Below are 27,224 nucleotides of genomic sequence, written 5' to 3'. Positions count from 1 at the left end.
CCAGCCTGTAAAGTAGAAACATCCCCATCCTCCAAGATAAATTGAACATACTCAGCAGCCGTGCTGCAACCAGCTTGAAGAGACACTAGCACCCTGCAAGCAAAAGCCTTTTCCTAACTACATAAATCACAGCTTTCCAAGTGGATCTTAATCCATATGTCATATATTCTTTGTGTATTCACAAACTAGTTTAGAAACATATAAACATTTGAAATCATCATCATCACTCCAAGTTGAAGGCTTGAAAAAATAGTTATGACACAGCACTGTCATCTGTGAACAACAGATCTTTAGTAAAGAATTCTGGATAGAGTTCTCCGGTAGCTTTTATTTGCTTGAGGGATTTATTTTTAACAGTTCAGACTTTCAAAGATACTAGACATCAAAATATACAAAAGCTGCCATTGCAGTAACAGAGGACACAGAAGGACTTCCTTACGTCCAGTGCCTATTTAAAAGGCATCGCATTCAGAGGTGTCTACAGAATATTGGATCATGATCGTCTCACATAGTGTTTTGCAACATCTGCAACCAAAGTTCATTCCTTTAATAAATGGCCAAAAGCTATGGCTAAAACATATGTCAGGATGAGTGCAGCATCAAGGTGACATCAAGGTTATTGCCAGCATGCTGGGTCTCTGTCATAGGAACAAATACGGTGGGCCATGTGTCCGCTGGAGTACAAACCACAAAAGCACATTTCAACATTGGCATCCTCTAAGTATCTAAATCAATACAACTGCCTGTTACAAACATCAATAATCATCTCTTCAACATCCTGCATGTTCGAAGGCTGTTGAGATGGATTCCTTTCACTTTGTCTTTTATGTATTTTCCTTACCTGACGACCATACTAAAACATTGCTCATAGAAACTGAATGTAGTAGATTTCAGTCTAACTCTGGTTTTACAGCCCGTATTAAATGCCCAAAATAAATTTAAAATAGAAACTCGCCTGCACAATTCAACTCATAATGACACACTGCAGAGTATTAGCAAGACAGAAATTGCAGCAAAGATAATGGAAGTCTTAGTAATGGTATTAGGCAAATACGGAAATATGATCAAATAGGGTATAGAAATCTGTTGTTCAATAATGAAAACGAATTCTAATTGTAGGGCTGCCTTTTCAACCATATTGCCCAAAACCTTTTCATGGTGGAACAAGTGTAAACAAGGATATAATAGGAGGGCAAAAAGAGTTGCAGTATAATTGAGGGCAATCTAGTTTGATTGCAGAATCTGCATTACTCAGGATGATGCATTAGCCAGAGTAAGCACAGCTAGACATTAGATCCCAAGCTGAGTTTGCTGGGCTAATAATTAGAAAGCCATTTCTTTTTTTGTTTTTACTTGGAAAAAGAGCAGATTTGATATGGAAATCACAGGCTCAATAACTCAGTCCCTTGGGGCCATTTCTACAAAGTCACTTTTCAAAGCAGAACCACAATATAAGACCATCTGGAAAGGCACACTGCTGCAGAATATGGTTGCTCACATAGTAAGCAGCATTTCACACCAAAACCAAATTTGACTGGGGCACCAGATCCTATATTGTTGTCCATTTTTTTTTGGGTTTTCTTTTTAAATTAATTTCACCTACAAGTGCAAAGAGCTTGGAGACAACTGCCTATACTCATTCTCACACCCCGTGAGCCACACAGAGTCCAGAAATTATACTTTCCTGAGTGGTATTTTGTTCAATGCATCTACCTTAAAAGACTCTCCTGCTCTTTGTAGTCTGGATTTTAACCTTGGTGTAGGCATACACCTTTGTGTAAACACCCAAAGCACTGTGTGGTCACTGTGCATTGAGCATTAATGATGTACAGTGGAATTGCATGACTGGGTCTTCCCAGAACACATGGCTTTTACCTGTGGGTGCAGATAAAACAGTTATGCCATCAAAGAGAAGGATTCTTCTGACTCCCTGAGTTTTTCCAAGTGTCATTCTGTCCATGAGGCTCAGATATTTGTTCTCATGCCCAGCTGCCCAGCCGCTGACCTGAACCCTCACAGCTTTGCTCCCAGAACTGCAACCTCACTCCCTCTTCAAGCTGCCTTTGGAGCAGGGAGTCCCAGTACGTTTGTCCACGTCTATGTGGGCTGAGAGGTCTGTTGCTTCATTCAGTTCATTATTGACAACACTGGGCAAAATATCCCAACATCTTGTCAACCGGCCTAACCAGGGTTCAGGGTGGAGTGCTGGGAGGTAACAGTGCAGCTAATACCCAACAATGTGCTTTGTTTTGCTGTGCTGAAACAATAACAACACGGGGATGCCATTGGGAACAATGGCAATTACACAGCAAGTCGAGTTAGCGCTACCCTATCATTATGCTTGATAATATGCAATCAAAACTTTATTAGCAAGCATCATCAGCATCTATTATTCATTGCGTAGAACGAGTTAAGAAGGAAAGGCTGCATACATATCAGAAACAGGACTCAGAGCCAGTCTGAGCACAGGGCTGGAAGTCAACCTCATGGCCACTCGGTGCTGAGTCACTGGATAACCTGCAGGTTACATCTCAGGTAACATCTCAGTTGCCCCATTTATAAAATGGAGATAATAATATATGTCAATTGCCAAGAGATATCACCATGATTAATTAACTAAGATCTGTAGATAAGTATTAGTATTAATTTCTTAGTGACTACCAATTTAAGGCTAAAATATATGATTTTAAGATTCAAGTACATACACCTAAAGTTGCACGCATGCAATATATGCATGCAGTCACCTGAGGCTGTAAAACATGTGCACCTATATATGTAGGTACAAACAGGTCCATAAAGCACAAGGAAACACATGATCACCTAAACGCTCTGTTGAATTCAAGTCCTTCATATGCTAAGCATGCTATCTAAAGCTACATGTAGACTCTCTCTGATATAAATAGCACTATATTCACACTATATGCACAATACACGAACATAGCTTTAGTACTTGAAGTTTTACTCTGGAATATCAGTTTTTTCATTAAGTTAATGAGGCCTGAAATGACAACCAACTTGTGTTCCCAAGATATACTGCAGTTTAGAAACTCTTAAAATAATTCTGGAAACAATCTTCTGTTCCTTCTCAGAAAGTTGCTTACTTTATATTCAAGAGGCAACCAATGCCATCTCAGTTTATTTCCCCACCTTATTTTGAGTCAAATAACTATTCAATTTAACCCTACCTTAATAATTATTTAATAAGCGAATAAACAAAGTATCAGAACTATCTGACTACAGAACCACACACTGGTGCTCTCTAACAGCACGCTTCCGCTGATATTTATGCCTTCACCTGGCCAGTGTAACCAGAAGCAACTGCTACTAGTCAAAAGACTTTTATTCTCCAGCACCATTTTCACTGTTTATTAAAAAATGATAAGATTCCAAGGCAATTAAAATTTAGACATCCCAGTCATGTAACCTGACCCATAGGGGCAGGCATAAGTCACCTGTATAAATTAACAAAGGTCTGCAAACATGCAGAAATTTGCCACCTAGAACCATTTCCAAAAATCTGTTTTCCTTATATGTAGCTCCCCACACCTCCACCAGAACATACCTCAAACTGTTTTCTTTTTTTGCCTCTACCATTTGCATTACACTTGAAAGTCTGCCTGCAATGCCACGGTGACCTAGAACAGCTAACCAGCACTGGACCACCAAGTCACCCTTCCCTTCTCACTCCCTGTTCCACAAAGTGATTGCAGGGAAAAACAATTATTTTGAGTGAAGGATGAAAAAAAAGAGAGAGAGAGGTGAAGAGGAAATATGCTTTAGAGGAAGAAAATAAGGATGTATTTTCAGGAAATAAAGGGACTGATAAATGCCAAGTTGTGATAATATTTATAGAGATCAGCAAGATAAAAGTGGGAGATAAACAATGTTAAAAAATTAACTTGGTGGGGACTGATTGGGTTATAAACCAGGTTTATGTTCACTTAGGGAATATTAACTGCCTGGTTTGATGTAGCTGGGCAAGACAGGAAGAAGAACAACACTGGAGTGAATCAGAAAATAACAGAATAGCATCCATTCCTACTGGGGCACAGAAACTTCACCAAGATTAATGGATTTTATCCACTGACAAAAAAAAAACTATAACATTTTTCACACCCATTTTACTGTATATTTGTTCTGATGCAAATGAGAGGAGTGCAGAAGAGAAACAAACCCAAAAGCTTAAAAAAATACATATGCTTTGTGCATGCTGGGCAGACTGCCAGCATGAGTACAAGACCATGGTGAAACATGCAGCTTCACCAATTTACACCCAAACTCTTAACATAGGAAAAAAATACAGAACATCCCCGACTTTACAGTCTGCTTTGTTCAGTATTTATTTTTATTTCATTTACTACATATATTGAGCTACATCTCAACAGAGACAGGCACATTCAATATTTTTGCACGCAAGCCTTGGCTGTGCGTTTCTAAATACAGCCACTTCCTAAGTCCCAGCCTGACAACTGTGTGTGCAGCTCTCACACCCCAACGGGCAGAGACAGAAGCAAGAGGTGAACCCAGAGCAGACCACAGCCAGGATGGATCAGCTACTCCCTCTGGCCCAAATGCTATTCTTAAGCACTTGTTTCCTTTCAGCTTTCCCATCCTACTTCTATAAACAACCAAAGCATGTGGCAAATCCATTCCTCGTGAGGAAAAGGACCTGATTTTCCTATAACGCAATCTTGCATCAATGCTATTCAAATGCAGTTCACACCAGATCTTCTTCACACCAGCTGTCAGCAAGGGCTGAACAACTCTGTTTAAAATGTTTATGTTCTCTAAAGAAAGAAACATTATCTGAAGCCTGTTTTATGTTTATTTTGAAAGAGCAGAGAGTTTATTTTGAAGAGTCTGACTGGATAAGTTTAAAAGACTTCCATGATAGATTGTACTGAGGCGTGAATAGCAAAACTTGAAACACATTGTACATGCTGCATCGGCCAGGGTCATGCAACAGGAAAGCAGTGTGTGCTTATGCAGCTATGAGAGCATACAAATTTCCATTTGGTTGTCTTCTTTGCACAAGATGTTGGACGAAAAATAAAACAGAAACAAATATGCAATTAAATTCCCATCTTGTAAGTTTAAAGGATAATTACAAATGAACCATCGTAGCCCTAAAAAGGCCAATTCTTAGCCAATACTAAGCATTCTCCATTCGATCTTACTCTCTTTCCTGCAGACACCTTTTCAGTGACTACAAGTGTTATTTTCTACTCGAAAACACCCTTGTGTTGCATGGAGCACTGCACTTGGCTAGACTTGACTACTAGCAGTATGAAAACAAGGTATTACAGAGGTCTGCTGCTGCCATGAGAAATCTCACAAGATTAAAACAACGCAGCCTCCTTCAAAAAAAGTACCAAGACTGCTATGCACCATGTCCTGGTCACAGACTTCTCTCACTCCCTATTCTGTGACCCACTCCTTTTCTTGGAATGGCTCTGTGAAAAATATAGCTTTGGGGAAAGCATGATGTTTACAAGTACCTAAGCCACAAGGTATTACATCACCCATTTGTTTCTAGACCTGATGCTTATTGGCAACCTAAGAAATTCACACAGACTTCTGAAGTAAGTCTCCTGTCATTTCTAACAACTATTTAGATATCCAGGCAGAGTATTTCAAGAATACTTCTGGCCCTGCAGATAACTCAGGAAAACTAGCATTGCAAACACTGGAGCAATTTTATATTTATTGATAACTGCAAAATATTTTCAGTTTTGAAGTGCACATAATGGGTATTGAAAATCTGTGGTAGAAGATTTATAGAGATAAACAGAAAATTACACAGAGCACACAAAGCCTACAGAGCAAAATAAAATGAATGTATCAGAAGGCAACCAGATTTCAGGTGTCTGGTGTAGGAGTTATCATTCAGTACTGATGCACTTAAATAACTTCAAATAGGTTCACACTTTTTATTCTATAATCGTTCAGATGCACACATCTCCGCAAACTAGGTGCCTGTTAACCATTTACCTTGAAAAAACAAATCATCTCAACATGCAAAAAATACAGCGTATTGTAGCAATTTATCTCCTTTTGGCAAGCTTAAAACAGGTATGTCTGTGAAAAAAGACAATGGAATAGGAAAATACTGATCTTGATCTTTGATGTTGAACTAGTGTAGCATAGGCTTACCCTAGCCCTGTTTTTGTGCTGATAAACATCCAGTGATGCAATTTGTGTGTGCACAGGCAACAAGCATATTGATATCTTAATTCACAGATGTTAAGGAAGTAACAATCAATTTATAAATCTTAGTTGAACTACTACATGTTTCCAGTCATCATAAGTCACAACAAAACCAGCTCTGGTATTATATTTCACATCCAGACAATCATGACTCCTTCCAAATCAGGATTACTCACTAACCACAATACAGTACGAAAGAACAGCAAAAACTCCCATCAGGGACATCAACACAAGAAGCAACTCAAAGACTTCAGGTAACTTAGAGGTAAAATTTCTAAGAAAAGGAAAAGAAATGGCATCTTGAAGAGTGACATGAGAAAGGTACCTTATACTATGTCATTGTTTGCTTCTACTGTTAAAATTCATTTCAAGCTCTTTCTTACTGAACTGCAGCTCATTTAAGGAAGAAAAGGAGTAAGCACTATTGAGACTCTGGGTAATACCGCTATATTAACACCAGGCAGCTGTTAGATCAATTCAGCAGCAATTTCTAATGGGAAGAGAGACAAATCTACTCATAGAAAAGGGGGAAATGTTACAGGAAAAGCAAAGTACTTACCTCCACAAAGAGCTCTCCAGGACTTTTCCCATGTCGGTATGGTAATACTTGGTAAGAATCAGGATCACCTAAAAAGACAATGAAAAACAAACATATTTAAGTTCACTGATAAAAGAAATAGAAGTAGATCATGGGCAGTTATTCTGGTGAATGTGAAGGTCAGGCTCCTGAAAATCTGAACTGTTTCATTTTATTTTTCACTTCTTACCAGTTTTATTTTTAGATTGATTGGGTGGGTTTTCTTCCTTTTCCTGGGGAGAGTGATTTCAGCACTCAAAGTTTTCTGCAAACCCGGTGACTTTGTGAAAGATTGCCTGTTTCACATGAACATGGAGTTGGAATAGTCACATAAATCCCCCTACCCCATGACAGCCCCCAAGCAATCTGAATGACTTTCTCAGCAGGAAGAACTGATTTGATTGCTAATTTAAATTTAGGAGGCAGTTGTCTTTGACATCTGTAGACACGACTATTATTATTTTTATTTTTTTAACACAGGGTGGTAAACAATGTCAATTGACCCTGATTAACCAGATAAATTCAGACAGAAAATGAGCTTTGGTCTTCTCTACAAGATCAGAAATGAGAAATTCGTGTCTGTGATTTTTTGTTCCTAGAAGTACCACTCATTTTTCTTCCTTCAAGAACAGCTCTCCACTCTGTAAATTATTCATCTGGATTACCAGAAGTCATCCAAATACATATTAACAAATTTCATTCATGAAACATCTTCGGCTTACCCAAAAAGCCAGTAGGAATCACATCCCATTCATTCAACATCTGACAAATTCACTGGTCAAGAAACATAAAGCATTAGTCCATGACTAATCAATCTGAAAGCTATATTTTATACGCAGATCACCTAAAACAGATCTCCCTCACTGACTGGCAGTCCATATTAGTGCTTCTTATCCCCAAGTTACCATAGCAACCCCACTAAGGTAGAGTTGGGAGAACCTCTGGTTCCTTGCACAGCTGTTGGTTTTCCTTAATGCAGGGTCAACATCAGTCCCCAGTAGCCTGGAGCATGCTGTTATTGAACCGGCACTTCCTCTGTTCATGACCACCAGATGAAATCCCTAGCAAACAGCAACTGTAGACGTCCGCTTTGATTATCCAGATAATTCATATGCTGATGCTACATTGATGCAACAGATCAGTGCTCGGGTCTCTGTACGCTGGATATTATGAGAGAGCAGAATCCCAGACCATGGGTGTTATGTACGTGGTGTCATGGAAATAACATTTTGCAAAACTGAGCTATAATACTAGCCATGCTCAAGGTGATCGAAGCCTAACAAATAACAAAAGAAAGTATCACTGGATATATATTGATATAAATAAACTCAGAATCGATCCTTTAGTTCACAAATTATATTAATCTCTCCTATTCTCAAAAGAATCAAAATCTACCAGATCACTTTATTGGAATTTGATGAGAAGGCATTATAAAAATAGAGTCTTGGTTTAAAATAAAGCAAGCAAACAAGAAAAAAAAATCTCTTACTTTTAAATAGGTTACTATAAGACTTACAAACACAGAAGAAAGAAACATTTCCCAAAGGAGAGAGTATCTACTGATGAGATTCCTGGCTACAGCCCAAGCACGCTCCATCAGGTCAGCTATTTATTCTATTGTCAGCGTTCTAACTACAGCTTTCTGCTGGTGCTTGCAATTAAGGAGGAAAAGAAAGAAACTTCACTACTGGGAGCATCAATTGGCTCTAATTATTAAGGAAGAAGTTTCAGACCTTGCTTTTTTGAACAACTGAAATTCTTCTTAGGCCACAAGAGTTGACCTAGGAGATTCCCTTAAGAATGTATATTTGGTATTGAAAAAAAAATATATCAAAAGCTACATGAGAGTACTCTTTTTTCCTTAAATTCATGCAGAACAAGAGACTGAATCCTGGATTTAGTAGGCCAACATTTTTTCATTCTTGTGCATCCTGTAAGCATAACTTTTGTTATTTAGATTATTTTCAACAATGTACATTGGAGCCCCTCTACCACAGGGCAAGCTGATAACTACCACACACTGAAGATCCCTATAGATCCACGTGCTATGAACTTAACCTCTACCAAAAGATCAACACAGTACAATCCAAATGAGCCATTTCTGTTGCTCAGCATCCGTCCTAAATATTAACGAAGGAAAAACAAAGTGATAACCAGCCATCTTTGAATTCTTAAACTGTTGCAACCTGTGGCATATGAGGCAGAGGTTGATCACTTTTTCAGTTATGCCAGTGGATTTTATCCCAGCATCTGAAAAAAACACAGATCGTCTGCTTTACAGATTTTTAAAGAACTGTCATTTGGACTGTGTGCATCTTTTCAGACTAAACAGTGATACTGTTAAACAGGATGGTATTTTCCCTCAATTAATAAACAGATCCAAAGAGCAGAAGGAATAATTTCACAAAAAAAAAAAAAAAAAAAAAAAAAGTGAAGGTCTTTGGGATCTCTGGATTCTCTGCATCATTTGTAAGAGCAGAGTCTTGTTTCACCAATTTCATTTCAGTGCAACTCTGCAACTGAGAGCATTTTTACGGCTTGGATGGTAGCCAGCAGCTCATACACGCTGCTGCCCTAGTGAAAGTGTTTGGATTGCCTGTAAATGGAGAGAGGCTCAAAGCACAACAGTAACTGAGCAATAATCAAGGGTGGGATTCAGAACCAGCTCCTGCTATCATCAGCGAGGACAGCTAAAAAGAAAGGCAATGGAAGAGAATTAAATTCAGCAGATTCTGTATTTAAAGATAGATCTATAAAGTTACCTAGAGATCTCCTAGTCCATCCCACCTCCTGTTTTATGGGGAGACTCATAAAACTGTTTTGAACTATTTCATCTTAAATTCACCCGCATTTCTTTGAGTTAATTGCCAGAGCATGTCAATGGAGGTGGCGACAATAATTTGCCCTTGTGTGCTAGGGATCTAGCGTCACCACAGCTGATGGTGTTTCTGGCCAAGAATACCTAAGAAATGTATCCCTTCTTTCATTGCCTGAAACAGAAATCCCTCAGCATTCCTTCTTCCCAGATTCCTCAGAAAGTGTTTGTTACCAGTAACAACACCAGGGCTATTCTACCTCCAATCCCTAAAGGAGGAAAACTTCAATGAAGCTCTAAGATGGGAATTTTGTTTTCATTGCTTGTTTGTTTTCTTTTTTTTTCTTTGTTGGTTTGTTTTTGTTTGTTTGTTTCTGGTTGGTTGGTTTGGGGGGGAAGGTAGAGGAGGGAAGGAGTGTTAAGTACATACAAATAAAAGTAAACACATATTTTGCCCCAAGATAAAGACATGAATGCCCGGTGCAGCTTTCTGGCCTGGTATTTAAGCATTGCACCCGTCTCTTAGGTGCAGTCCTTACTGTACCTTACAGGTTTCTGATTACATCTCTACTGCTTGTTCAGAAACTAGCTCCTTCTGTCCCCTTTACAGCACTGTTGAAGACCATTGGAGTTTCAAGAACATTAGAATAAACAAGCATCACATTTCCAGTTTCCTGCCAGGTTCCCTGCAAAGAATTCAGGAGACAATATTTTCACCTCTTTCTTTCAAGTCATACTGCATGACAGGCATACACCAACTATGTGACACAGTAAAGATTTAAAACAGAAAAAGAGGAAAAGGAAATTTAAAACCTTCAGCTTATATCACAAAAACAGTGCTCTATTATCTCCCTCTTTACTTTACCCCTTTAACCCTCCATAAAGCCAGAGTTGGCCAGTATTTCTCCATGTGGGCTGAAGTACAGAGGATAAATTCCTTAGGATTCCTAAAGTTATATGCAATGTGCGTTCAAAGCAAGTTTTCTGTGGAAGTTCAGAAATTACTCTAGAAACAGAGAGAACTGAATTGCCAGAGATCTCCCATGCCATTCTCCTGCTTCCCTGATCTGTCTTGATAGATTCTTACTGTTAAAGTAGCTACAGCTCAGAGCTGTTCTCCAAAGGTGCTGTAGCAGTTTCTGTCCCCAAAATCCTTTCTGGAAATAGGCCCACCTTCACAAGTGCACTGGGTTTTCAGCAAATGATGGACAACAAAAACAAAAGGAATATTCCAAAGATATAATAATAGTATCTATGAATAATTAAAGTTAGAATTATCTCCTTTCTTATGCTCTCCTTTCTTCTTGTTCTCTTCTGAAAATACATTGCAGCAACGCTGGACCGAAAAGAATAAACCTTCCCTTTAAGAGATTACAATATGCTGTAATCAGTTCCTAATAAATTTTTGGCTTTAATTAAGCCCATTTTAATCCTCTCATCATGACCATGTCACCTAGGATGGGTGAGAAAGGAAAAAAATATAAAGATCAATCACTTTCCATGTTATCTTTTTCTATCTGCATAAAGATTCTTGTGGCTTATTCTTTCTTTGACCCCTGAAATTTTTGATTTTGTAGATCTATTTAATTTTGGCATCTATTCAGAAATTTAATAGAGAAACACTCGTACTTTCAAATGTATTCTTGCAGGTATGACTGCAAGTTTTGGTGTTTTCTCAAGTTTATTAGAAGGTGAGAGCACACTGCAAATACCAGGAAAATTACTTCTCAGACAGACTCAAGTTTCTGGAAACTTTTTAGCATCTGCTTAATTTAATTCATGCGAATGAACCCACTGAAATCAGCAGAAGTGTTTATGAGAGTCACTTAAAGAGGCACTTAATACTCTGCATGACTGGAACGTAAGTTGCTATTTTGTTCACAAATATAGCTTAATTCATCTTTTTAGCTATTAAACTATAACTTTTTCACCGTAAATTGTAACTATTCCAGGGAGTTCAAGATGTTCTAGGCACAGCCTATTAATTCATCACCTCCTGTACTTCCAGAACTTTCTTGACAGCTGATAATCAAAAAATTCCAAAACAAATTATAGGTAACCACCTACAGCTCCAGTCCCTCAAGCCAATTCCACTTTTGCAGCAGGCAGGTTCCTTGCTCATCATGTTAAGGCTGACATTAGATTATACATTTATTAATTAAAAAAGACACTTGCAAGAAAAGTAAAAAACAAAAGGTTATTAATACAAAATATATTACCATGGGTATATTACATGGACCAGGTCCCATAGTACTATTAACAACTTTATAATAATTTGATTATGCTGGAAGAACTATAAGTGGGAAAAGAGCATTTAGGTTTACTCTGTTGCAGCATTGTGATGAAAGGTGAAATAGGAGACATTTAGACCATTACTAAAGCTATTAAGAATTCACTGTATAAGCTTCTACTCCTCTCTGTTAATAAAGTTCATAGAAGCAACCCATGATTTAACATGAAAGACTTAAGGAGATTAGATTTATAGTTCTTCCAACTAAATTGTATTGGGAGAAGAGAGAACTTGCTGTGTATGAAGTCACTGACCGGACCAGTGCACTTATGTCTTAAGCATTAGTAATAATTCTGTGCAGTGAATTTATTCATAATTCAAAGCAAGACACAATAATGGGTCAATTCCTTTTCTCTAAAAGGTATTTCTTACCACAGGAGCTGAATAAGTGCATATTATTGAAAGCAGTGGTTATGATTACTTCCGGATTCAAAAACCGTGTGAAATTTAGTACTTTACACATTGACCCTGCAAACACTTATGCAAAAGCATAACTTTACGATATGTAAGACGCAGCCTACTACAGAACCATATTATATTGTGTTCACACTGACTGTATAAACATAGAACAAAAAGACAACCCATTGCCATCAGGAACCTATAATACAATTTCAGAAAATATGTCTTCACATCAACAACTTATCTCAGATTTTCAGCGCAAGCTCCTAAGAAAATTATGCTTACATGATGGCACTGCATGTGTATGCAGTCTCTACTTTATAACTCTAAATCCACTGATTTCAATCATATTTGACAGAGATCCTGGGCTCCAAGAGGTCTGTAAGAACTGGCTGATGGTTCAAATGAACAATACTACTAAGGGAAAGCTGCAATGAGACAAAATTATGAATGTTCAAATGCAGCAAGCGTTTCAGCCAAAGCTTGTACCCCGTCTGAAAATCAAGGGAAGAGCAAAGGAAACAGCTTCCTAAGAAGTACTACTCAAAGAACTAATTGGTTAGAGGTGTCACTACAAAGGAAAATCTTAAGGAAGTATCCAAAAGAACAATGAATCATAGAATCATTTATGTTGGAAAAAACTCTAAGATTATCTGGTCCAACTTTTAATGTAGTACTAACAAGTCCACCACTAAATCATGCTATAAAGTTCTACATCTACACGTTTCTTGAAGACCTCCAGGGATGGTGACAACTGCTTCTCTGGGCAGCCTATTCCAATGCCACACCACTCTTACAGTAAATAAATTTCTCCTAATATCCAACCTAAATTTCCCCTGGAGCAACTTGAGGCCCTTTGCCCCTCATCTTATCACTTGGCTCTTTTCTCCAAGCTGAACAACCCCACCTCCATCAGCCACTCCTCATAAGACTTATTCTCTAGACCCTTCACCAGCTTTATAGCCCATCTTTGGACATGAAGCGAAGTGACTCTCTGTGAATCCTTTCTCAGCACTGGGTGGGGAGCCTTTCCAGCCAGGAGGTGCCCAGTAGGAAAGCAACATGGCAGAAGAGGACCTGGGGGTCCTGGTGGACACCAAGTAGAAGATGATGAGCAAGCAAAGTGTCCTTGTGGCAAAGACGGCAAATAATAACTGCAACTCAGGCAGTCGGTCTGCTACTCACTCAAGCAAATGGGAACTCAACTTAAAGGCCACATAGTAACAGGAACCAAAATTGCAGATTACATATGAAATTTAGAAAACAACACCTAATGTTTTGACTAGTTGTTCCATTGCACTTCCCAACTGTTTTCAAAGAGCCCAAAACAAAGTCACCTCTGACACAGATCTCCAGTTCTTTGCCATTGCCTTTTTCTAGCATTGCATTTTTTTTTAAGGTTTAAATATTTGACATTGCATTTTGTAAGCTCTTAAAACCATATCCGTGAACATGCCAAGAGAATAAATTTCCAAAGAATGAAGCAAGAATATTTTTTCCCAGTTTTTAACAGTCTGGCTTGACTCCTAATTGTAAAAAATCTTGAATTATAGACTGGTTTTACATATTTTCTCTAATAATGTATTCTAAATTGAATTAACAATCCTGCAGAAGCAAGCCTATTGTCTGAATATTCTTTTTCATTCCTATGAAAATTCAAGAGGAAGCAGAGCTGACACCCACAGAAGACATATGTGAAACATTTTTGCTGTCCTCTGGATATTTCAGGAATCCAGTATTATGGGTAAGCAATTCACCTTGGTCATCAGTGTTATATAACTATTCACCACCAGAGAAGAAAGATCAAATTTTAAATGCTGTTTGGGAAATATATCCAGTCTGTCATGCAATGTTATTGCCCAAGAATAAAATATAAAAATTGAAAGTGAACTTCCAATCCACATCACTAAATCATTTTCCAAAGCCAAAGCTATTTTCTTACATTACCATATAAAAGTAATTAAGCTCTTTATTTCAAAAAAAGAATTTATTATGCAAGACATATGGAAACATCTGTAGAGGATACCGCAAGCTGGGAAGGCTGTTCATTTGACGCAGGGATGTTGGCAGATCTGTTCGTATTGGTTACTCTCCCTCACTGCTGCTCTGTCTTCACCAGAACCACAGGATTAAATATCATTGTACCAGATAACATCATATGTACCAGAGGTTGTATCAACCTACATTGACCTCAATATTACAATTAATTATCTCTGAGAATGGCTTATGGTGTTCAAGTAAGACCTAACTGCCTATCATAAAGGGGCTTTATAAGACTGCATATGGGAACAAGGTCTTTGATGCTGCAACAAGATGAGCCAGGGAGTCACAATGTTTAATATCCTTCTTATCATGAATGAGGACTGGACTTGATATTTCCTGGATGTTGTAGGTACCTGAATTTGTTCATTATAAATTAGAAAGTTAAAGATGGTCATATGATGTACAGAAGGGGACCAACAGCACACTCCTACCTGAAAGGCATACTACAAGGACAAATATGCTAAAGAATATGGTGGTTACATTATGGTGATAGGGTTACACTGATTAAAATTTTATCCAGAAGACTGGAGACACAGTAAAAGCAAATGTAAAGCTCCATTTGTTTTTTTTTTGTTTTTTTTTTTTTTTTTTGTGACGTGGAATGTATGTGTTGCTTTGGAAATCATCAGCATACTCAGGGGTGCTTCAACACTCCATAGTCCAAAGATAAAATCATGCCTAGACAATGACAGAGAACCAGAGTGGAAAACAAACGGGGTTGCCTAGTAAAACAGGAATAATAATAAACACATCTTGGGCTGTTACTTCAAGTGCTGTCTAAAATATATCCTCCAGTACCCCAACGCTATCACCCTCTGCATGGGGTAGGCCCAGATGCCTCTCACATCAAGGACTGTTTGCTCTACGGCTTCACACAGGGACAAACCAGGCCCAATGCTACCCCTCCTTGTTCTTTTACTGAGTGAGTTTGTCTCTCTGTGTCTGTCTTTCCTATTAACTGTTTCGTTCCTACTTTCCTTGTTAATAATAATATTATTAATAATAATTTTAGCAGAAGTACTGCCATGTTGTCCCCAGTACAGCACGGAAGGGAACCCCTTACTACTCAACTTCCAAAGCTGTCTACTCCCTGTGGTTAAATTCAAAATAAATTAATACCACCTCAAATGATATTAATAAAATTCGGCTACTGCAAAATAATGGGAATGGTCCCCTTTGAGAGGAAGAAGCATGAAAGTACATTTATCTTAGACATTGTGAAGCAGCAGAAATTCGTATGTGTGCCAATGGAAAGGGCGTGAACGACCAGCAGGAACATCCAACCGGGTTAGGAGACTATTAGAAAGGGCTTGGGAGCTGTTAGGAAAATTGGTCAAAGGCCAAATATGTCAGAGAAAACATTGGAAGGGGCTGGGGGAGTGCTGGAGAGTTCTCTACATTCGGTCCAAAGCCAAAGCAGAAGGTTTCCAAGCTGTGAGCACAGAGTTTTTGCCAGCTTTCTGTGTTTCCTCAGACGACTCCTCACCCAGCTTTGTCCTATGTTTTCATTACTTTAGGCGCCATGGGGCCATCAAAACTAAGTGGAATTATGCAGAATTATCTGTGAAAAGAAATGACTATTTCACCAGGCAGTGCCATGTCATTTTTGATCTCTAGCTAATTTTGTCCTGTCACAGACACAGCACTTCTAACCAGCACGAATATTAACAGAATCGGTCATCTCAGAGCCAGGTTTCAAATTAGCTTCGCATTCCAATCTTAAACCTCTAATATATTTTAAATGACCCTCAGATCAAGTAGATACAAGCAGGAAAAGATCGTAGGCCCTGATAAATGAGATCTATATTTCTTTATTTTACTCCAGCAAAGAAGTGGGCATTCAACAGATTCTTTGGAGACAGATTTTGTATGTCAGCATTTATCTGGCTACAGTTAGAGCTGCAAAAAAGTTTCAGTAACAAACACTTAAAGGGAGATTTTCCCCTCAGAGACTGATATTTTTCATGCTTGGTCTCTCCCTCTGTGTTCCTAGATTGTTTTTAAAATGTTAATAACTTTTTGTCTGTGTTATGAGGTTTACTCTTTTCAATCTTCACAGATAGATGCACAAGTTTAGCCGCAGAAGACTTGGAAGGAAAATATTTTTAATTCATTCCTAGAACACTTCTGAACAATTATCTCTAACACTTATATCATCTCATGACTCTTTTCTCTAGAAATGCACCAATTAAAGGCTTTTAACATCCCCTTAACTTAAGGTAGTAACACTATCTATTTTACAGTTGGGAAATGGAGGCACAGATATATCTATCCCACCTAACTTTAAGATGAACCAGCCTCTACAGGCAGACAGAGACCTCTGGAGACCAGTTTTGCCCATCTGGACCTGAACAGCCCTTTGGAAGTGTTTGTTTCCTACTGACTACTGATCCCAAGAACCTATACTTTTAGCTTGAGGCTCTCAGTAAAACTGGATGAATCCATGCTTAAGTGAGTTGTGGAAAAAGTCTACGCTGAGCTGAAAACAACATGTAAAAAGGGAACAAACTGAGAAACAGACAACAAATTATGTGTGCCATGAACCTTAATGATTTTCTTTTGTAATACTTGGTGCTCCCGGACCCAATTCATGCAAGACCGATTCAAGACCACTTACTGTAACCTTGGACTTGTGACTTACAACAATGCCAGACTTTGCAGGCCTAGGAGGCCTGAAGTACAGTAATGTGCTTTTGTACCACAGATCTCCTAACTGATGTGTAATATAAACTATGCCAAGAAGTCAAAATTTTAATTACTGGAAAAATTCAATTTCCTGACAAGGAAAAAAAAATGGAAATCTGAGGAGTTAAAAGAAACTCATGCAACTATATTTTGTTTCAGAAGGTGCAGAATAGGTTTTGTAACTACCACAAACATATTCAATTTATTGAAAATGGCATATATAACTCTGACGTGGTTTGTATCATGGTACTGTATTACAGAACTTAATAGTATTAAACAGTTAAAAATTCTATACAGTGTACATGACATTTACTGTTGTCCTTCGTTATACTAAGCGTTTCTCTGCAACTGCTATTTATTTTCCAATCTTTTTTCCTAATGAGTTTGTTCTATATTTGTATTATAAATGCCTGTCTCTATTTATATTCTATTTCCAAAACTTGCAGCATAGCATCCTCTGTTTACAAGTCAATAGTCCTTTTCTTGTGGAAATTACTTTATCCTAAAACAAAGAAAAAAAATGCTGAACGCTCAAATTCTTGCAAATTGTTTTTCTTTAGTTTAGAGTCTGGGATTTAATGCCATGACAGAAAGGCATTAATACTCAGAGCACACAGGATATAGCCCAAACCCAATGGCAACTTTTCAGCTTGATCTTGTTACCAACTGGATGTTTTTCTTCCTCCTTCCTCACCCTTACATACCCATGCATTTACTTTTGAGTCCAATCCAAAATCTACTTAAATCAATGGGAATCTGGATTAAGCCCATTCTAAACAGATTAAAATAAAATCTGATCTTGAATTTTCTTTCATGAAGGGAAGGATTCAATTTTGATAAAACCAGTATTTCTAGAAGTCTCATACATTCTATGCACATGAAAAACAATGAAAATATGTGCCATATTTTCCACAAAATGAATGTAGGTTCAGAAAGTTATGGCTTTAAATGTCAAATTATAAGGGACATGACATTACTCAAGTCGGACAGCTAGGGTTACAGTTAATAATGCAATTTTTTTTTATTTTTTTATTTTTTTTTTATCCTGTAGTGGAAACTAACATGTCAGAAGCTCTTTCTTAAATAAACATTTCTTAAAGTGCATTTGCAATGTGTGAGAGAAAGTGAGCACAGGTAGACTACTTGAAATAACTACTGGAAATACGATTGTATTTTGGAAGATTAAAGGCCAAATGAAAAATATCCTATACAACTAAAAAGGCCACAGGAAAAGTATCCCATACATCTAAAACCAACTCCTTTAATTTCCTCACTCCTGGTAATTTTTTCCCCACAGTTTGAGTTTGTTTGTTTTTTTTTTTATTCCCCCAAAATAATATTTCCTCAGCATAGAAATAATATTCCAACCTCTCCTAGTTTCATTATCTTAAATAGAGCAGCATACCTATGATTTTCAACAGCACAGAGAAGGGACAAGATGCTTTCAACGCAACCCATGAAATAGCTTGCAAAAGTTTATTTTGTGGACATAATACAAAAAAAAAATATTCTATTCAAGACTGTTCTGCCACCTCCTGAAGACAGAAGCATGTCAAAAGCTAATGAACTTGTTGCTGTTGTTATTGTGTTATTGTTCCCACTTCCCTACTTTGTATTGTGTTATAGTGTCATTGTTCCTACTTTCCTGACAATTCTTCAATGAACTCTCTTCCAATGAGAGAAGAATGACATTTCTTCAAGAGCAGCATTTAAATAAATAATAAAAAAAAAAGTTAAAGTTTATTTCAGCTGAAATCTGACAGCCAAACATGTGGATGGTAACCCAATAGTTCTTATCTATTTTCACAAACTACCTAGTTCAGAGACATCAACAGAAGTCTGTGTAATTTCAGGGATGCCAATTCCCTATCAGACCAGAAAGAAATCAAGTCCCCTCCATATTTCCTGCTCCACAGAAGGTGAAAGCATCCTTTAATCTCTGTGACAACAAGTAGCAATTTATCTAAGGTGGTATTTTTTTGAGCCTCTCCTTCTCTTTCCCAAATCACAGTACAAGCACAGCATGGATATAAAGGAGATTTGAGAACAACAACAAAAAAAATCAGGAAAATACCTGGAAAGAACAGGTATTTCCTATGAATAAAATAAGAAAGGCAGTAAGTCTGTTACAAGTGAAACATATCAAGCAGGAGGGGGACATGCCCCCCAAACTGAGTTCTCTGGTTCCTGTTCCATTCAAGTAGTGGATTTCTCAAGGGACTAAGTAAGGTATTTGAAGAACAGTCAGTCCCTATGAAATATTCACTCCTCAGAGGCTTAAGAGAAATAGCTTAGGGAAATAGCATAGGGTCTGTGATCACTGTTTCAAAACTCTGTTTGTTTGTTTTTAGGATCCTGGTACCTAGGGTTATCGTTCCTTCAAAAAGGAAAAAAAAAATCTCAGAGCAAAGAATGCTAACAGTTTGTGGCTGTGCCTGACTGGCTAATATGACCAAGAACTGTGAGATCTGCAAACTGAATACCTGATCCATTACATCGAGAAATGACATTCTGTCTTATAAGCTCAGAAACACATTTTGGAAACTTCAGTCTAAAATCAAGAATAGCTACTGACTTTTTCTTACAAAAAATTAAAAAAAAAAAAGGAGAAAAAATAAAAAGAAAAAGAAATTCACACACTCCTCCCCCCACAAATCAATGCATTATAGATACATTCCTCTGGATCCACCTTTAATTATTAATTACCATTCAGCTTTGCAGTGACTCTCGTGGTTATTTCACAGTGGCAGACTAGAGAAAAGTCCATCTCACTTCAGCTACAAGGGGAATGGGGAGAATGGAAAAAAGTAAGTAGGGAGAAGAAATCAGTAAGCCTCCAAGACAAGCTGTTAATTTGATAGTTTCAGAAGATGATACTGTTTAAAATTTTATTTTCAACACCAAAGGAAAAAGACATAAATAAAAATTAAATAACTGCCTGTAGCTAAATGCTTCCTATTCTGAATGCTTAGAACTGAGCTGAAAATCCATGGAAATAGATATTTCTTGAAAGAACTGCAACTAAAACCTTAATTCCAGTAATGTTCAATGTAATAAAGTATAAAAATCCACATAGCAGGTAATGGCAGATAATGATCACAACAGCTAAATGTTTTCTGCCTAAATTCATAATAAACCCAAGTGGATAAAGGCTGTGAGGTAAATGCTTACTAGGCCGGTAGAAAATGTAATTCTTGGTAAAAATAAATTGAAGGGAAAGGAAGGAAAAGGGAAAGGAACTGTAATACATGTTATTATAGAAATATAATATTTTGCTTCCCAGCAGTGGTTCCATTTTGGTGTGAAGTGAATGATTTCTGTATGTAGGCATCTCAGACAGCTTGTAAGGCGTTTTGTAGTTTAGCCTTTAGAATCACTAAAATGCAGGTTTGAATTCTTAAGACATATCTGTAGTATGACTTATCCTAACATTATTTATATTTTGTGTGGGATCCTATGATTGTTCCTGAAGTTTAGGCATCAGAAATAGAAATGATATTTTCATTTATTCTGTGTTTAATTTCATATTCTACTTTTACTGGGGAGGGGTGTGTGTACACTGACTTTTAGCAAGAAAATGCCATCAGATCATTTCATTTTACTCCCTATATCATTTTTTCTAGACTAAGTTTGTCCAACTTGAAGCTTTAGATATGAGATCTTGCTGTGTCCTTTTATACAAGACTAGAAGGCCCTTACTGATGAATATATTCTCCACACATAAGTAATTACATATAGCAATCATATCATCTTTTGATCTTTTCTCTTTGATAAGGTTAATGACTGACCTCCCTATAGCTCATTTCATAAAGCTTATTTTCCAGCATCTTTTGTGGGTCCTCTCTGGTTTTCTAGAAGTGAATTGAGGCCACCAGATCTTCTGAGTTGTCTTTGGAGTAAGGTGAGGGCACTTAAGTCCAAGGCAGATACAAGTTCATTTTCTAACTTGTACCGTACCATTTACAGACAGCCCACAAACAGCTTAGAGGAGCCTCATTGCAGGTTTCCATGATTAGGGATTCTGGGATAATCCAGCACACTGCTTCCTTTGGAGAGCTGCATTAAACATTTTGTTCTTCTCTCCCTAAAATGGAACGGCCACTTGGCAAGCACACCTTATAAAATTAGTGCATGCAGATTGGGGATTGAACCAGTGCAGATACATACAAAAATAATCAACAGTTTTTCATCCACACCACCAGGTTCTCCCCAAGAATCCAAGAACATTCCAAACTCAGATGTAATTCATCTCTCAGACTCCAAAGAGCTGTTTCTAATCAGACTCCTCTTGTTTAGCCTTAGGCTTTATAGATCTCCGTCTATGCCTGCAGCAATAATTATTGTAACTAGCCTCTGCTTCCCTGGGCTAATTGCCAGTAGAATCCAACAGACTTTCTGCAGAAGAAGGAACAAGTTTGTCAAGAAAAAGTCTGCAGTCAGAGAGTCAGAGACAAGACGAGAAAAAAAAATGGAAAAAGGAAATAGAACAGTCTTCCAAATTCCATTCACAAATACAGATAGAATTTTTGGCATGAAAAACAAGCTTCATGAGCTCTCATTGCCATACCAATTCAGATAAAGGACATGTTGAACAAGTTATCCCCAATTAATTTACAATGACTTCTGAATTATCCAGTTCTCCCAAATCAGCATTCTACCCTAAGAGTCATAGGTCCATTTTTCTTAAGTCTTGATGCGCTGCTCTGCATCTGGCTGTATCAAAATGAATTTTGCTGGAACTTCATCGTCTAATCAGCCATTTCAGATTATCCTTTCAACAGCCGTTGTTATTTTAGAAATCTTCATGCCATTTACAAACTTAACAGGAAAATTCATGTCAGTATCCTTATCAGTGATTAAAAATACAGAATTACTGACTAGCATTGGATCCAGAACTAAAGCCTAGAAACTAAGGTAATGAGTTTTCTCAAAATTTTGAATTATGTACTTGTGAGATATTTGTTGTTTTTTCCTGGCACTTACCCCAAACAGACCATATGAGTGGGTGGAAAGCATTACCCTACTTCAGACCTGCCTTGGATTGTAAACACCCAAGATCTTTTTTTTCCAACACAATGCAATCATTCCACAGAATCATCTAGGTTGGAAGAGACCTCCAAGATCACCTACTCCAACCTCTGACCTAAAACTAACAAGTAATCCACTTAACCATATCACTAAGGTCTACATCTAAACGTCTTTTGAAGACTTCCAGGGATGGCAACTCAACCACTTCCCTGTGTTGTGTTCCCCCATTCCAACGCCTAACCCTTTCAGTAAAGAAGTTCTTTCTAATATCCAACCTAAAATTGAAATTTGAACTCACAGTTTTTAAGGAAACAACATGTACTGCAACTGTCATATTTACCCAACACTTATTTTTCCTACCAGGAAAAATAAATTTTATTTTCATAAAGCAATGGGCTACATTCCTAATTGCAGAACTGGAAATGGTTAAATAAAGTGTTCATGGTATTAAATCATGTGTAACTCTAAAGTGGCTCTGGTGTTTCACTTAACTTGAAAGCTTGCAATGTGCTTGCTCCAGTCAAAAAGACAGGTTCTCACTCATCTCTCCATAACTCACTTCTTCATTGCCTCTCCAGGAAAATGAAACTTTAGGATTTGTACTTAATATTGCCATTATAACTGATCACTTGCTGCCTTCCTCTATGGCCATTACAAGTGACCACTTGCTGCCTTCTTCTCATATTTCAGACTGAGTGTCTCTCCTACTCCTTTTTTCTCAGAACCGAAATACAGGGTTCAAAGGCAAAATTTTATATGATTCATGCTTCCAGGTTGCATTCAGATTCTCACATTAGCTGGCAAGTTTGGCATATAAACCAAGTCCCCTTGCATCCAGGTAGCAGTGAGGACCTACCATTTATGCTTTAACAATTCTCTAGGATGGGTTGTCCAGCAAAACTGAGGACTCTCTATTCTTGGGGATCTCAAAATGTGTTTGGACCAGGCCCTTAAAAAACTTCATCTCACTTTTGATGCAAGCCCTAATCTAAGCAGGCAGCTGGACCAGATCTTCAGATGCCCCTTACCACTTTAATTATTCAGCAATTCTGGCACATGAACTGCTTTTAAATTTATCTCCTGTGTGTTAATATCTCATGCGAATATCATGTTTTAGAATCTTGATCAAGAAGTCTCATGTCCTAAGTGCAAAGCTTTGGAGGAAACCAAGTAAATTTTATCATCATAACTGTTTTCACCACTTTGTAAAGAAAAAGTTTTTTAATCTTTTCATAATGGCTTCACACAAACATATTTAAATAATTTATAACGTATCAACTCTACTACTGCAATTGCAGTTAGCTCTCCTCAGTATGATAAGCAGACAGTAAAGGCCATGTTTTTCCTGAGATAAAGCAAGTTTGGAGAACAGCATTTCTACTCAGACTTTACAATCCTTAATTCAGTTTCATGGCATAATTTGTAGGCAGAGCACCAAGTATATTGCTACGTTTCATCTCTCTCTCTTTATTTGCTGTTTTCATATCCTTGCTCATTATCTCAGTACTTCAACAGAAACCCTATAGCTAAAATAACTATAGCTTAACCTAGACCCCTCAAAAACATTTAGCATGAATATACTTATTTACTACTGCATCTGATGAATAGTAGCTCCTTCCTCCCTATATACATGTGTATATATATATATATAGTATCACTAGTATATATGTAACAGCACACTATATACTAGTGATAAACAATGATCTTCCAAAACACAGTCTATAAAAATGTTTTTAAAATATTCTGGATGAAACACTGCACTGAAATATAGTGCCATATCACATGCTGTCACTTTAGAGGTAAAACTATATGCTGTTGCAGTATGCCTTTCATTCAAACACATAAATAAAAAGTAAGGGAAGCTAGGTAGTGGCAGGAGCGTTCATTTTAACAAAGTACCCTGTAGCAACCATATCAATTAGGTTTGCATAGATCTCCAAGTGCGAGGCAGTTAATGAATCACTGATCATTTTTCCCAACTCTAACTTAGACATGTTAATTAAAAATTAGAAGAAATCATCATCATATAAAATGAGTTCACTGAGAGAGAATATAAAAATACCTACCAGGCACTGCTCTGTACACGAGACTTCTTTTCAACACTAATTAAAATGGATATTTCTGCGCATGCAAGTCTACCCAATGAAACGCAAATAATAGTGTGAGTTTAACATTTAATGATTTCTCAGTTAAAGAGAAGACTTTCATTCAGGAATGCTATAATTTACTCTGAGTAAGATCCACTTAATCATCATGTTTACTGCCTCCTTTTTCTTCCCACATTTCCTTTTTCTCACCCGCCATGCAATTTAAGATTTAAATTCTGACCACTTAAGCCTTTATCTATCGCATTTCCCAACCCCATCTTTATTTCCCTCCTTTCAACATGGATGATCTTGCTGAAAGTCTCCCTTAGCTGCCAGCTCCACCAGAAAATCAAACACTTTGGAGCAGAGCATCACCCCCCAGCTGAGGCATTCCCTTTGGCAGCAGGATTAGTTTGGTTCAGTTGCACAAATGAAAAGCAGGAGGATTACAGAGAACTTTGCAGAGGGACAGAGAAGAAGCCAGGTCACAGGGGGTACGGAGAAGAGAGGAACTGGTCTGCAGGTCACATCCTGAGCTCAGAGAATTGGGATCAAGTTCCTCCAATTGTAAATATTCAGCCTCTTAAGGAAGCCTCCTTCACCTTACCTCCCCATGAGCAGAGCAAGGATACAGTAATCCTTTGTCTTTCCTCGCATGGCCCTGGCCTGCTAAAACTTTAGGGTCTTTCAGACAAATGCTTTCTCACATATGTGTATAAAGCATTTAGTGGGATGAAATTCTGACCTTGACTAAGACCTTAAGGCAATACACAGTTGTAAGCAAACTTAAAGGATGCCACATCCAGCACTCCACAGAGCGGTAGTGCTAGAATGAAAGACATGACATCTCTGTCATCAGCACCTTTTGCCTGTCTCCTCCCAGATAGCCCAGTTTCCCTCTCTGCCACAGGAATCTCTCGTTATCCCAATCGGCTTCTCCCATGCATCCACAAGCAGAGCTGCTAACTTAGAAGAGAGTATTTTTAGATAGGGTGCCTGGTTTCCCCGAGTGACCAGGGGCTAGAGCTGCAAGCAATGCCTTTCCCATCTCCTGCCGTGTGAGGTGGAGCAGCCATAGCCGGCTGCCGAGCCACCAGGACAGGGCAAGGGAGTGCTGAGCCCTTCTAGCCTCTGCGCATGAGCTTGCATGAAAATATATCAGGCTGCAACGACACGCCTGAATCTATACCCTACACTCACTTAATGCAGCTTAGACCTGTCTGCAACAAAATGATGAAGCAAACATTTTTATTAGGATGTACATCTGAGTGGATGAGCAAGGGGAGATGAGTCACTTATTTTTGAGCCAAGAAGGAGATCTGAGTTAAATCAATCCTGCTACTGCAGTGGATGTGCTAGGAGTCTGGACTAGTAGCCCTCCATGAAGAAGGAAGGAAATAATGGTTTGTTGTGAAACACACAATGCAGACTGATGGCTCAGATTTTCATGAATCACTGTCCTAATCAACATTGCTAATCAGAAAATTAAAAAAAAAAAAAGGCCACTGAAAGTATTTTTATTGTTAAAGTGAACACAAACACACAGAGAAGACACCAGAATATTTCAGAGGAAAAGAGGACCAACAGCTTAAGGGGGGGGGGAAGGAAAAAGCAACACAGCTGCAGCAAGTAGCCACAGCTCACTGCAACAAACATGGACTTGTTCATCTGTGAGAGCAACATGTTCCGAGGTTGAATGGTGACTTTCTCCAATGCTCATCATAAACTTAAAATGACTCTTCCGTACCACCCTGTGCAGGGTGCTCAGAGGGGACAAAATCATGACCTTTGGGAAGCACGGAAACACAGGCTTCTTTTTCACAAAAGCAGTCTAATGTATTAGTTGTGCCACAGAAGGGACAGGCAAGTTCACACAGTTCCCCCGCTGCACAACACATCCCTCAACAAAAAAAAAGCTCCAAGCATTCGGGATTGCCAGAATCTAAATCCCCTCCAGCCAATGCTCCATAACAGCCCAACGGGGGTGAACTGGCAGGAATCAGCCCTGTACTTCCACAGAAACCATGATTCAGCAAAGCACTTAGCCACATGCAAAGTATTTATTGAATTAGGGCCTAAAAGCTCAAGTCCTAAAGCTCACTGTCTAGAGGACAACTGAGTTGCTAAGCTAGACAGCAGCAATTAGCTCCAAACCAACTTCTATATCATCCATATCACAGGCTACCAAATGTCATTCATCAGCTGCAATTTAAAATTAAACAAAAAATGAACCGCAAAAGTGTCTTTTTATTAGTTCATTTCTTATCTCTGATATTGCTACTGCAGGAGGCAATGCTTCAAACAGGACAGATTTTTACTGCAGTAAGAAGAGTGCCATTGAATTGATGCTCAACCAATATTTGTATTGTAATACACACAAGCATTTTGTGAATGATTTCCTCCATACCTCCAGCTCCTTGGAAGTACCCAATAGTTCAAATCTATTTATGGTATTAAAATATAACTGGCTAAGCTTTGAGGTTGTTTCTGTCATGCTTCTGTAAATATCAGAGGTGTCACGTGCAAGTCTTTTTGCTGTTTGTTTTTTTATAAAAGGTGTTTTATTTCAGAATCTATTTCTCACCCCCACAATGATGACTGTATGTTCATCACTTTTTCTGTTTTTAAAAAGTTTCAGTGTGAAAGAAGTAGACTAGCAGATGTAGTTAGGATAAAATTCTTCCCACAAAACCAAAATTGGCTGAGCTGATTCTTTTTTCTTTCCCTCTCTATAGACTCAGTCAGTGTTATATGACTATCTCCAGCTACATGAATGTGATCACCTACATAGTCCATTGTGAGGCATCAGAACAAGTACCATTAGATTCGACAAGTATATTAAAAAAAAAAAAAAGGCCACTATATCTTGTTAAAGCTGCTTCTCCTTTTCTAAACCAGATCATTTAATTTTTAAAGAAAGCATTGGTGGCTTGAAAAAAATACTATTTAAAATGTCATCTGTCCGCAAGCCAGGCAGCGTACATGTAGATTATATTTTAAAAGAATTTCCAATTACTTTATATATTCTACTATTCTAACATCTGGTTACTGCAAAGTACTTAAAGGTCACACTAGAAAAAGCTAACAATAGTC

General features: G+C 38.0%; 1 protein-coding gene across 14 annotated transcripts in view; it reads right to left on the bottom strand.

The window, feature by feature from the left end:
• The window catches only part of SORCS2 (sortilin related VPS10 domain containing receptor 2), a 594,922-nt gene that overhangs the window by 368,255 nt on the left and 199,443 nt on the right, over positions 1-27,224 (bottom strand). For all 14 annotated transcript variants that reach the window (XM_072037800.1, XM_027457435.3, XM_027457437.3 and 11 more), the window contains exon 2: positions 6,767-6,834. In XM_072037800.1, the coding sequence (XP_071893901.1) occupies positions 6,767-6,798 (32 nt within the window). In that variant the 5' untranslated portion in view covers positions 6,799-6,834. The remainder of the gene's footprint in view (positions 1-6,766; positions 6,835-27,224) is intronic.

Source organism: Anas platyrhynchos, chromosome 4 (genome assembly GCF_047663525.1).
Source record: "Anas platyrhynchos isolate ZD024472 breed Pekin duck chromosome 4, IASCAAS_PekinDuck_T2T, whole genome shotgun sequence".
NCBI classification, from domain to species: Eukaryota; Metazoa; Chordata; class Aves; order Anseriformes; family Anatidae; genus Anas; species Anas platyrhynchos.
Note: the sequence above shows the minus strand (reverse complement) of the source record. Positions and strands in the feature narration are given on the sequence as shown.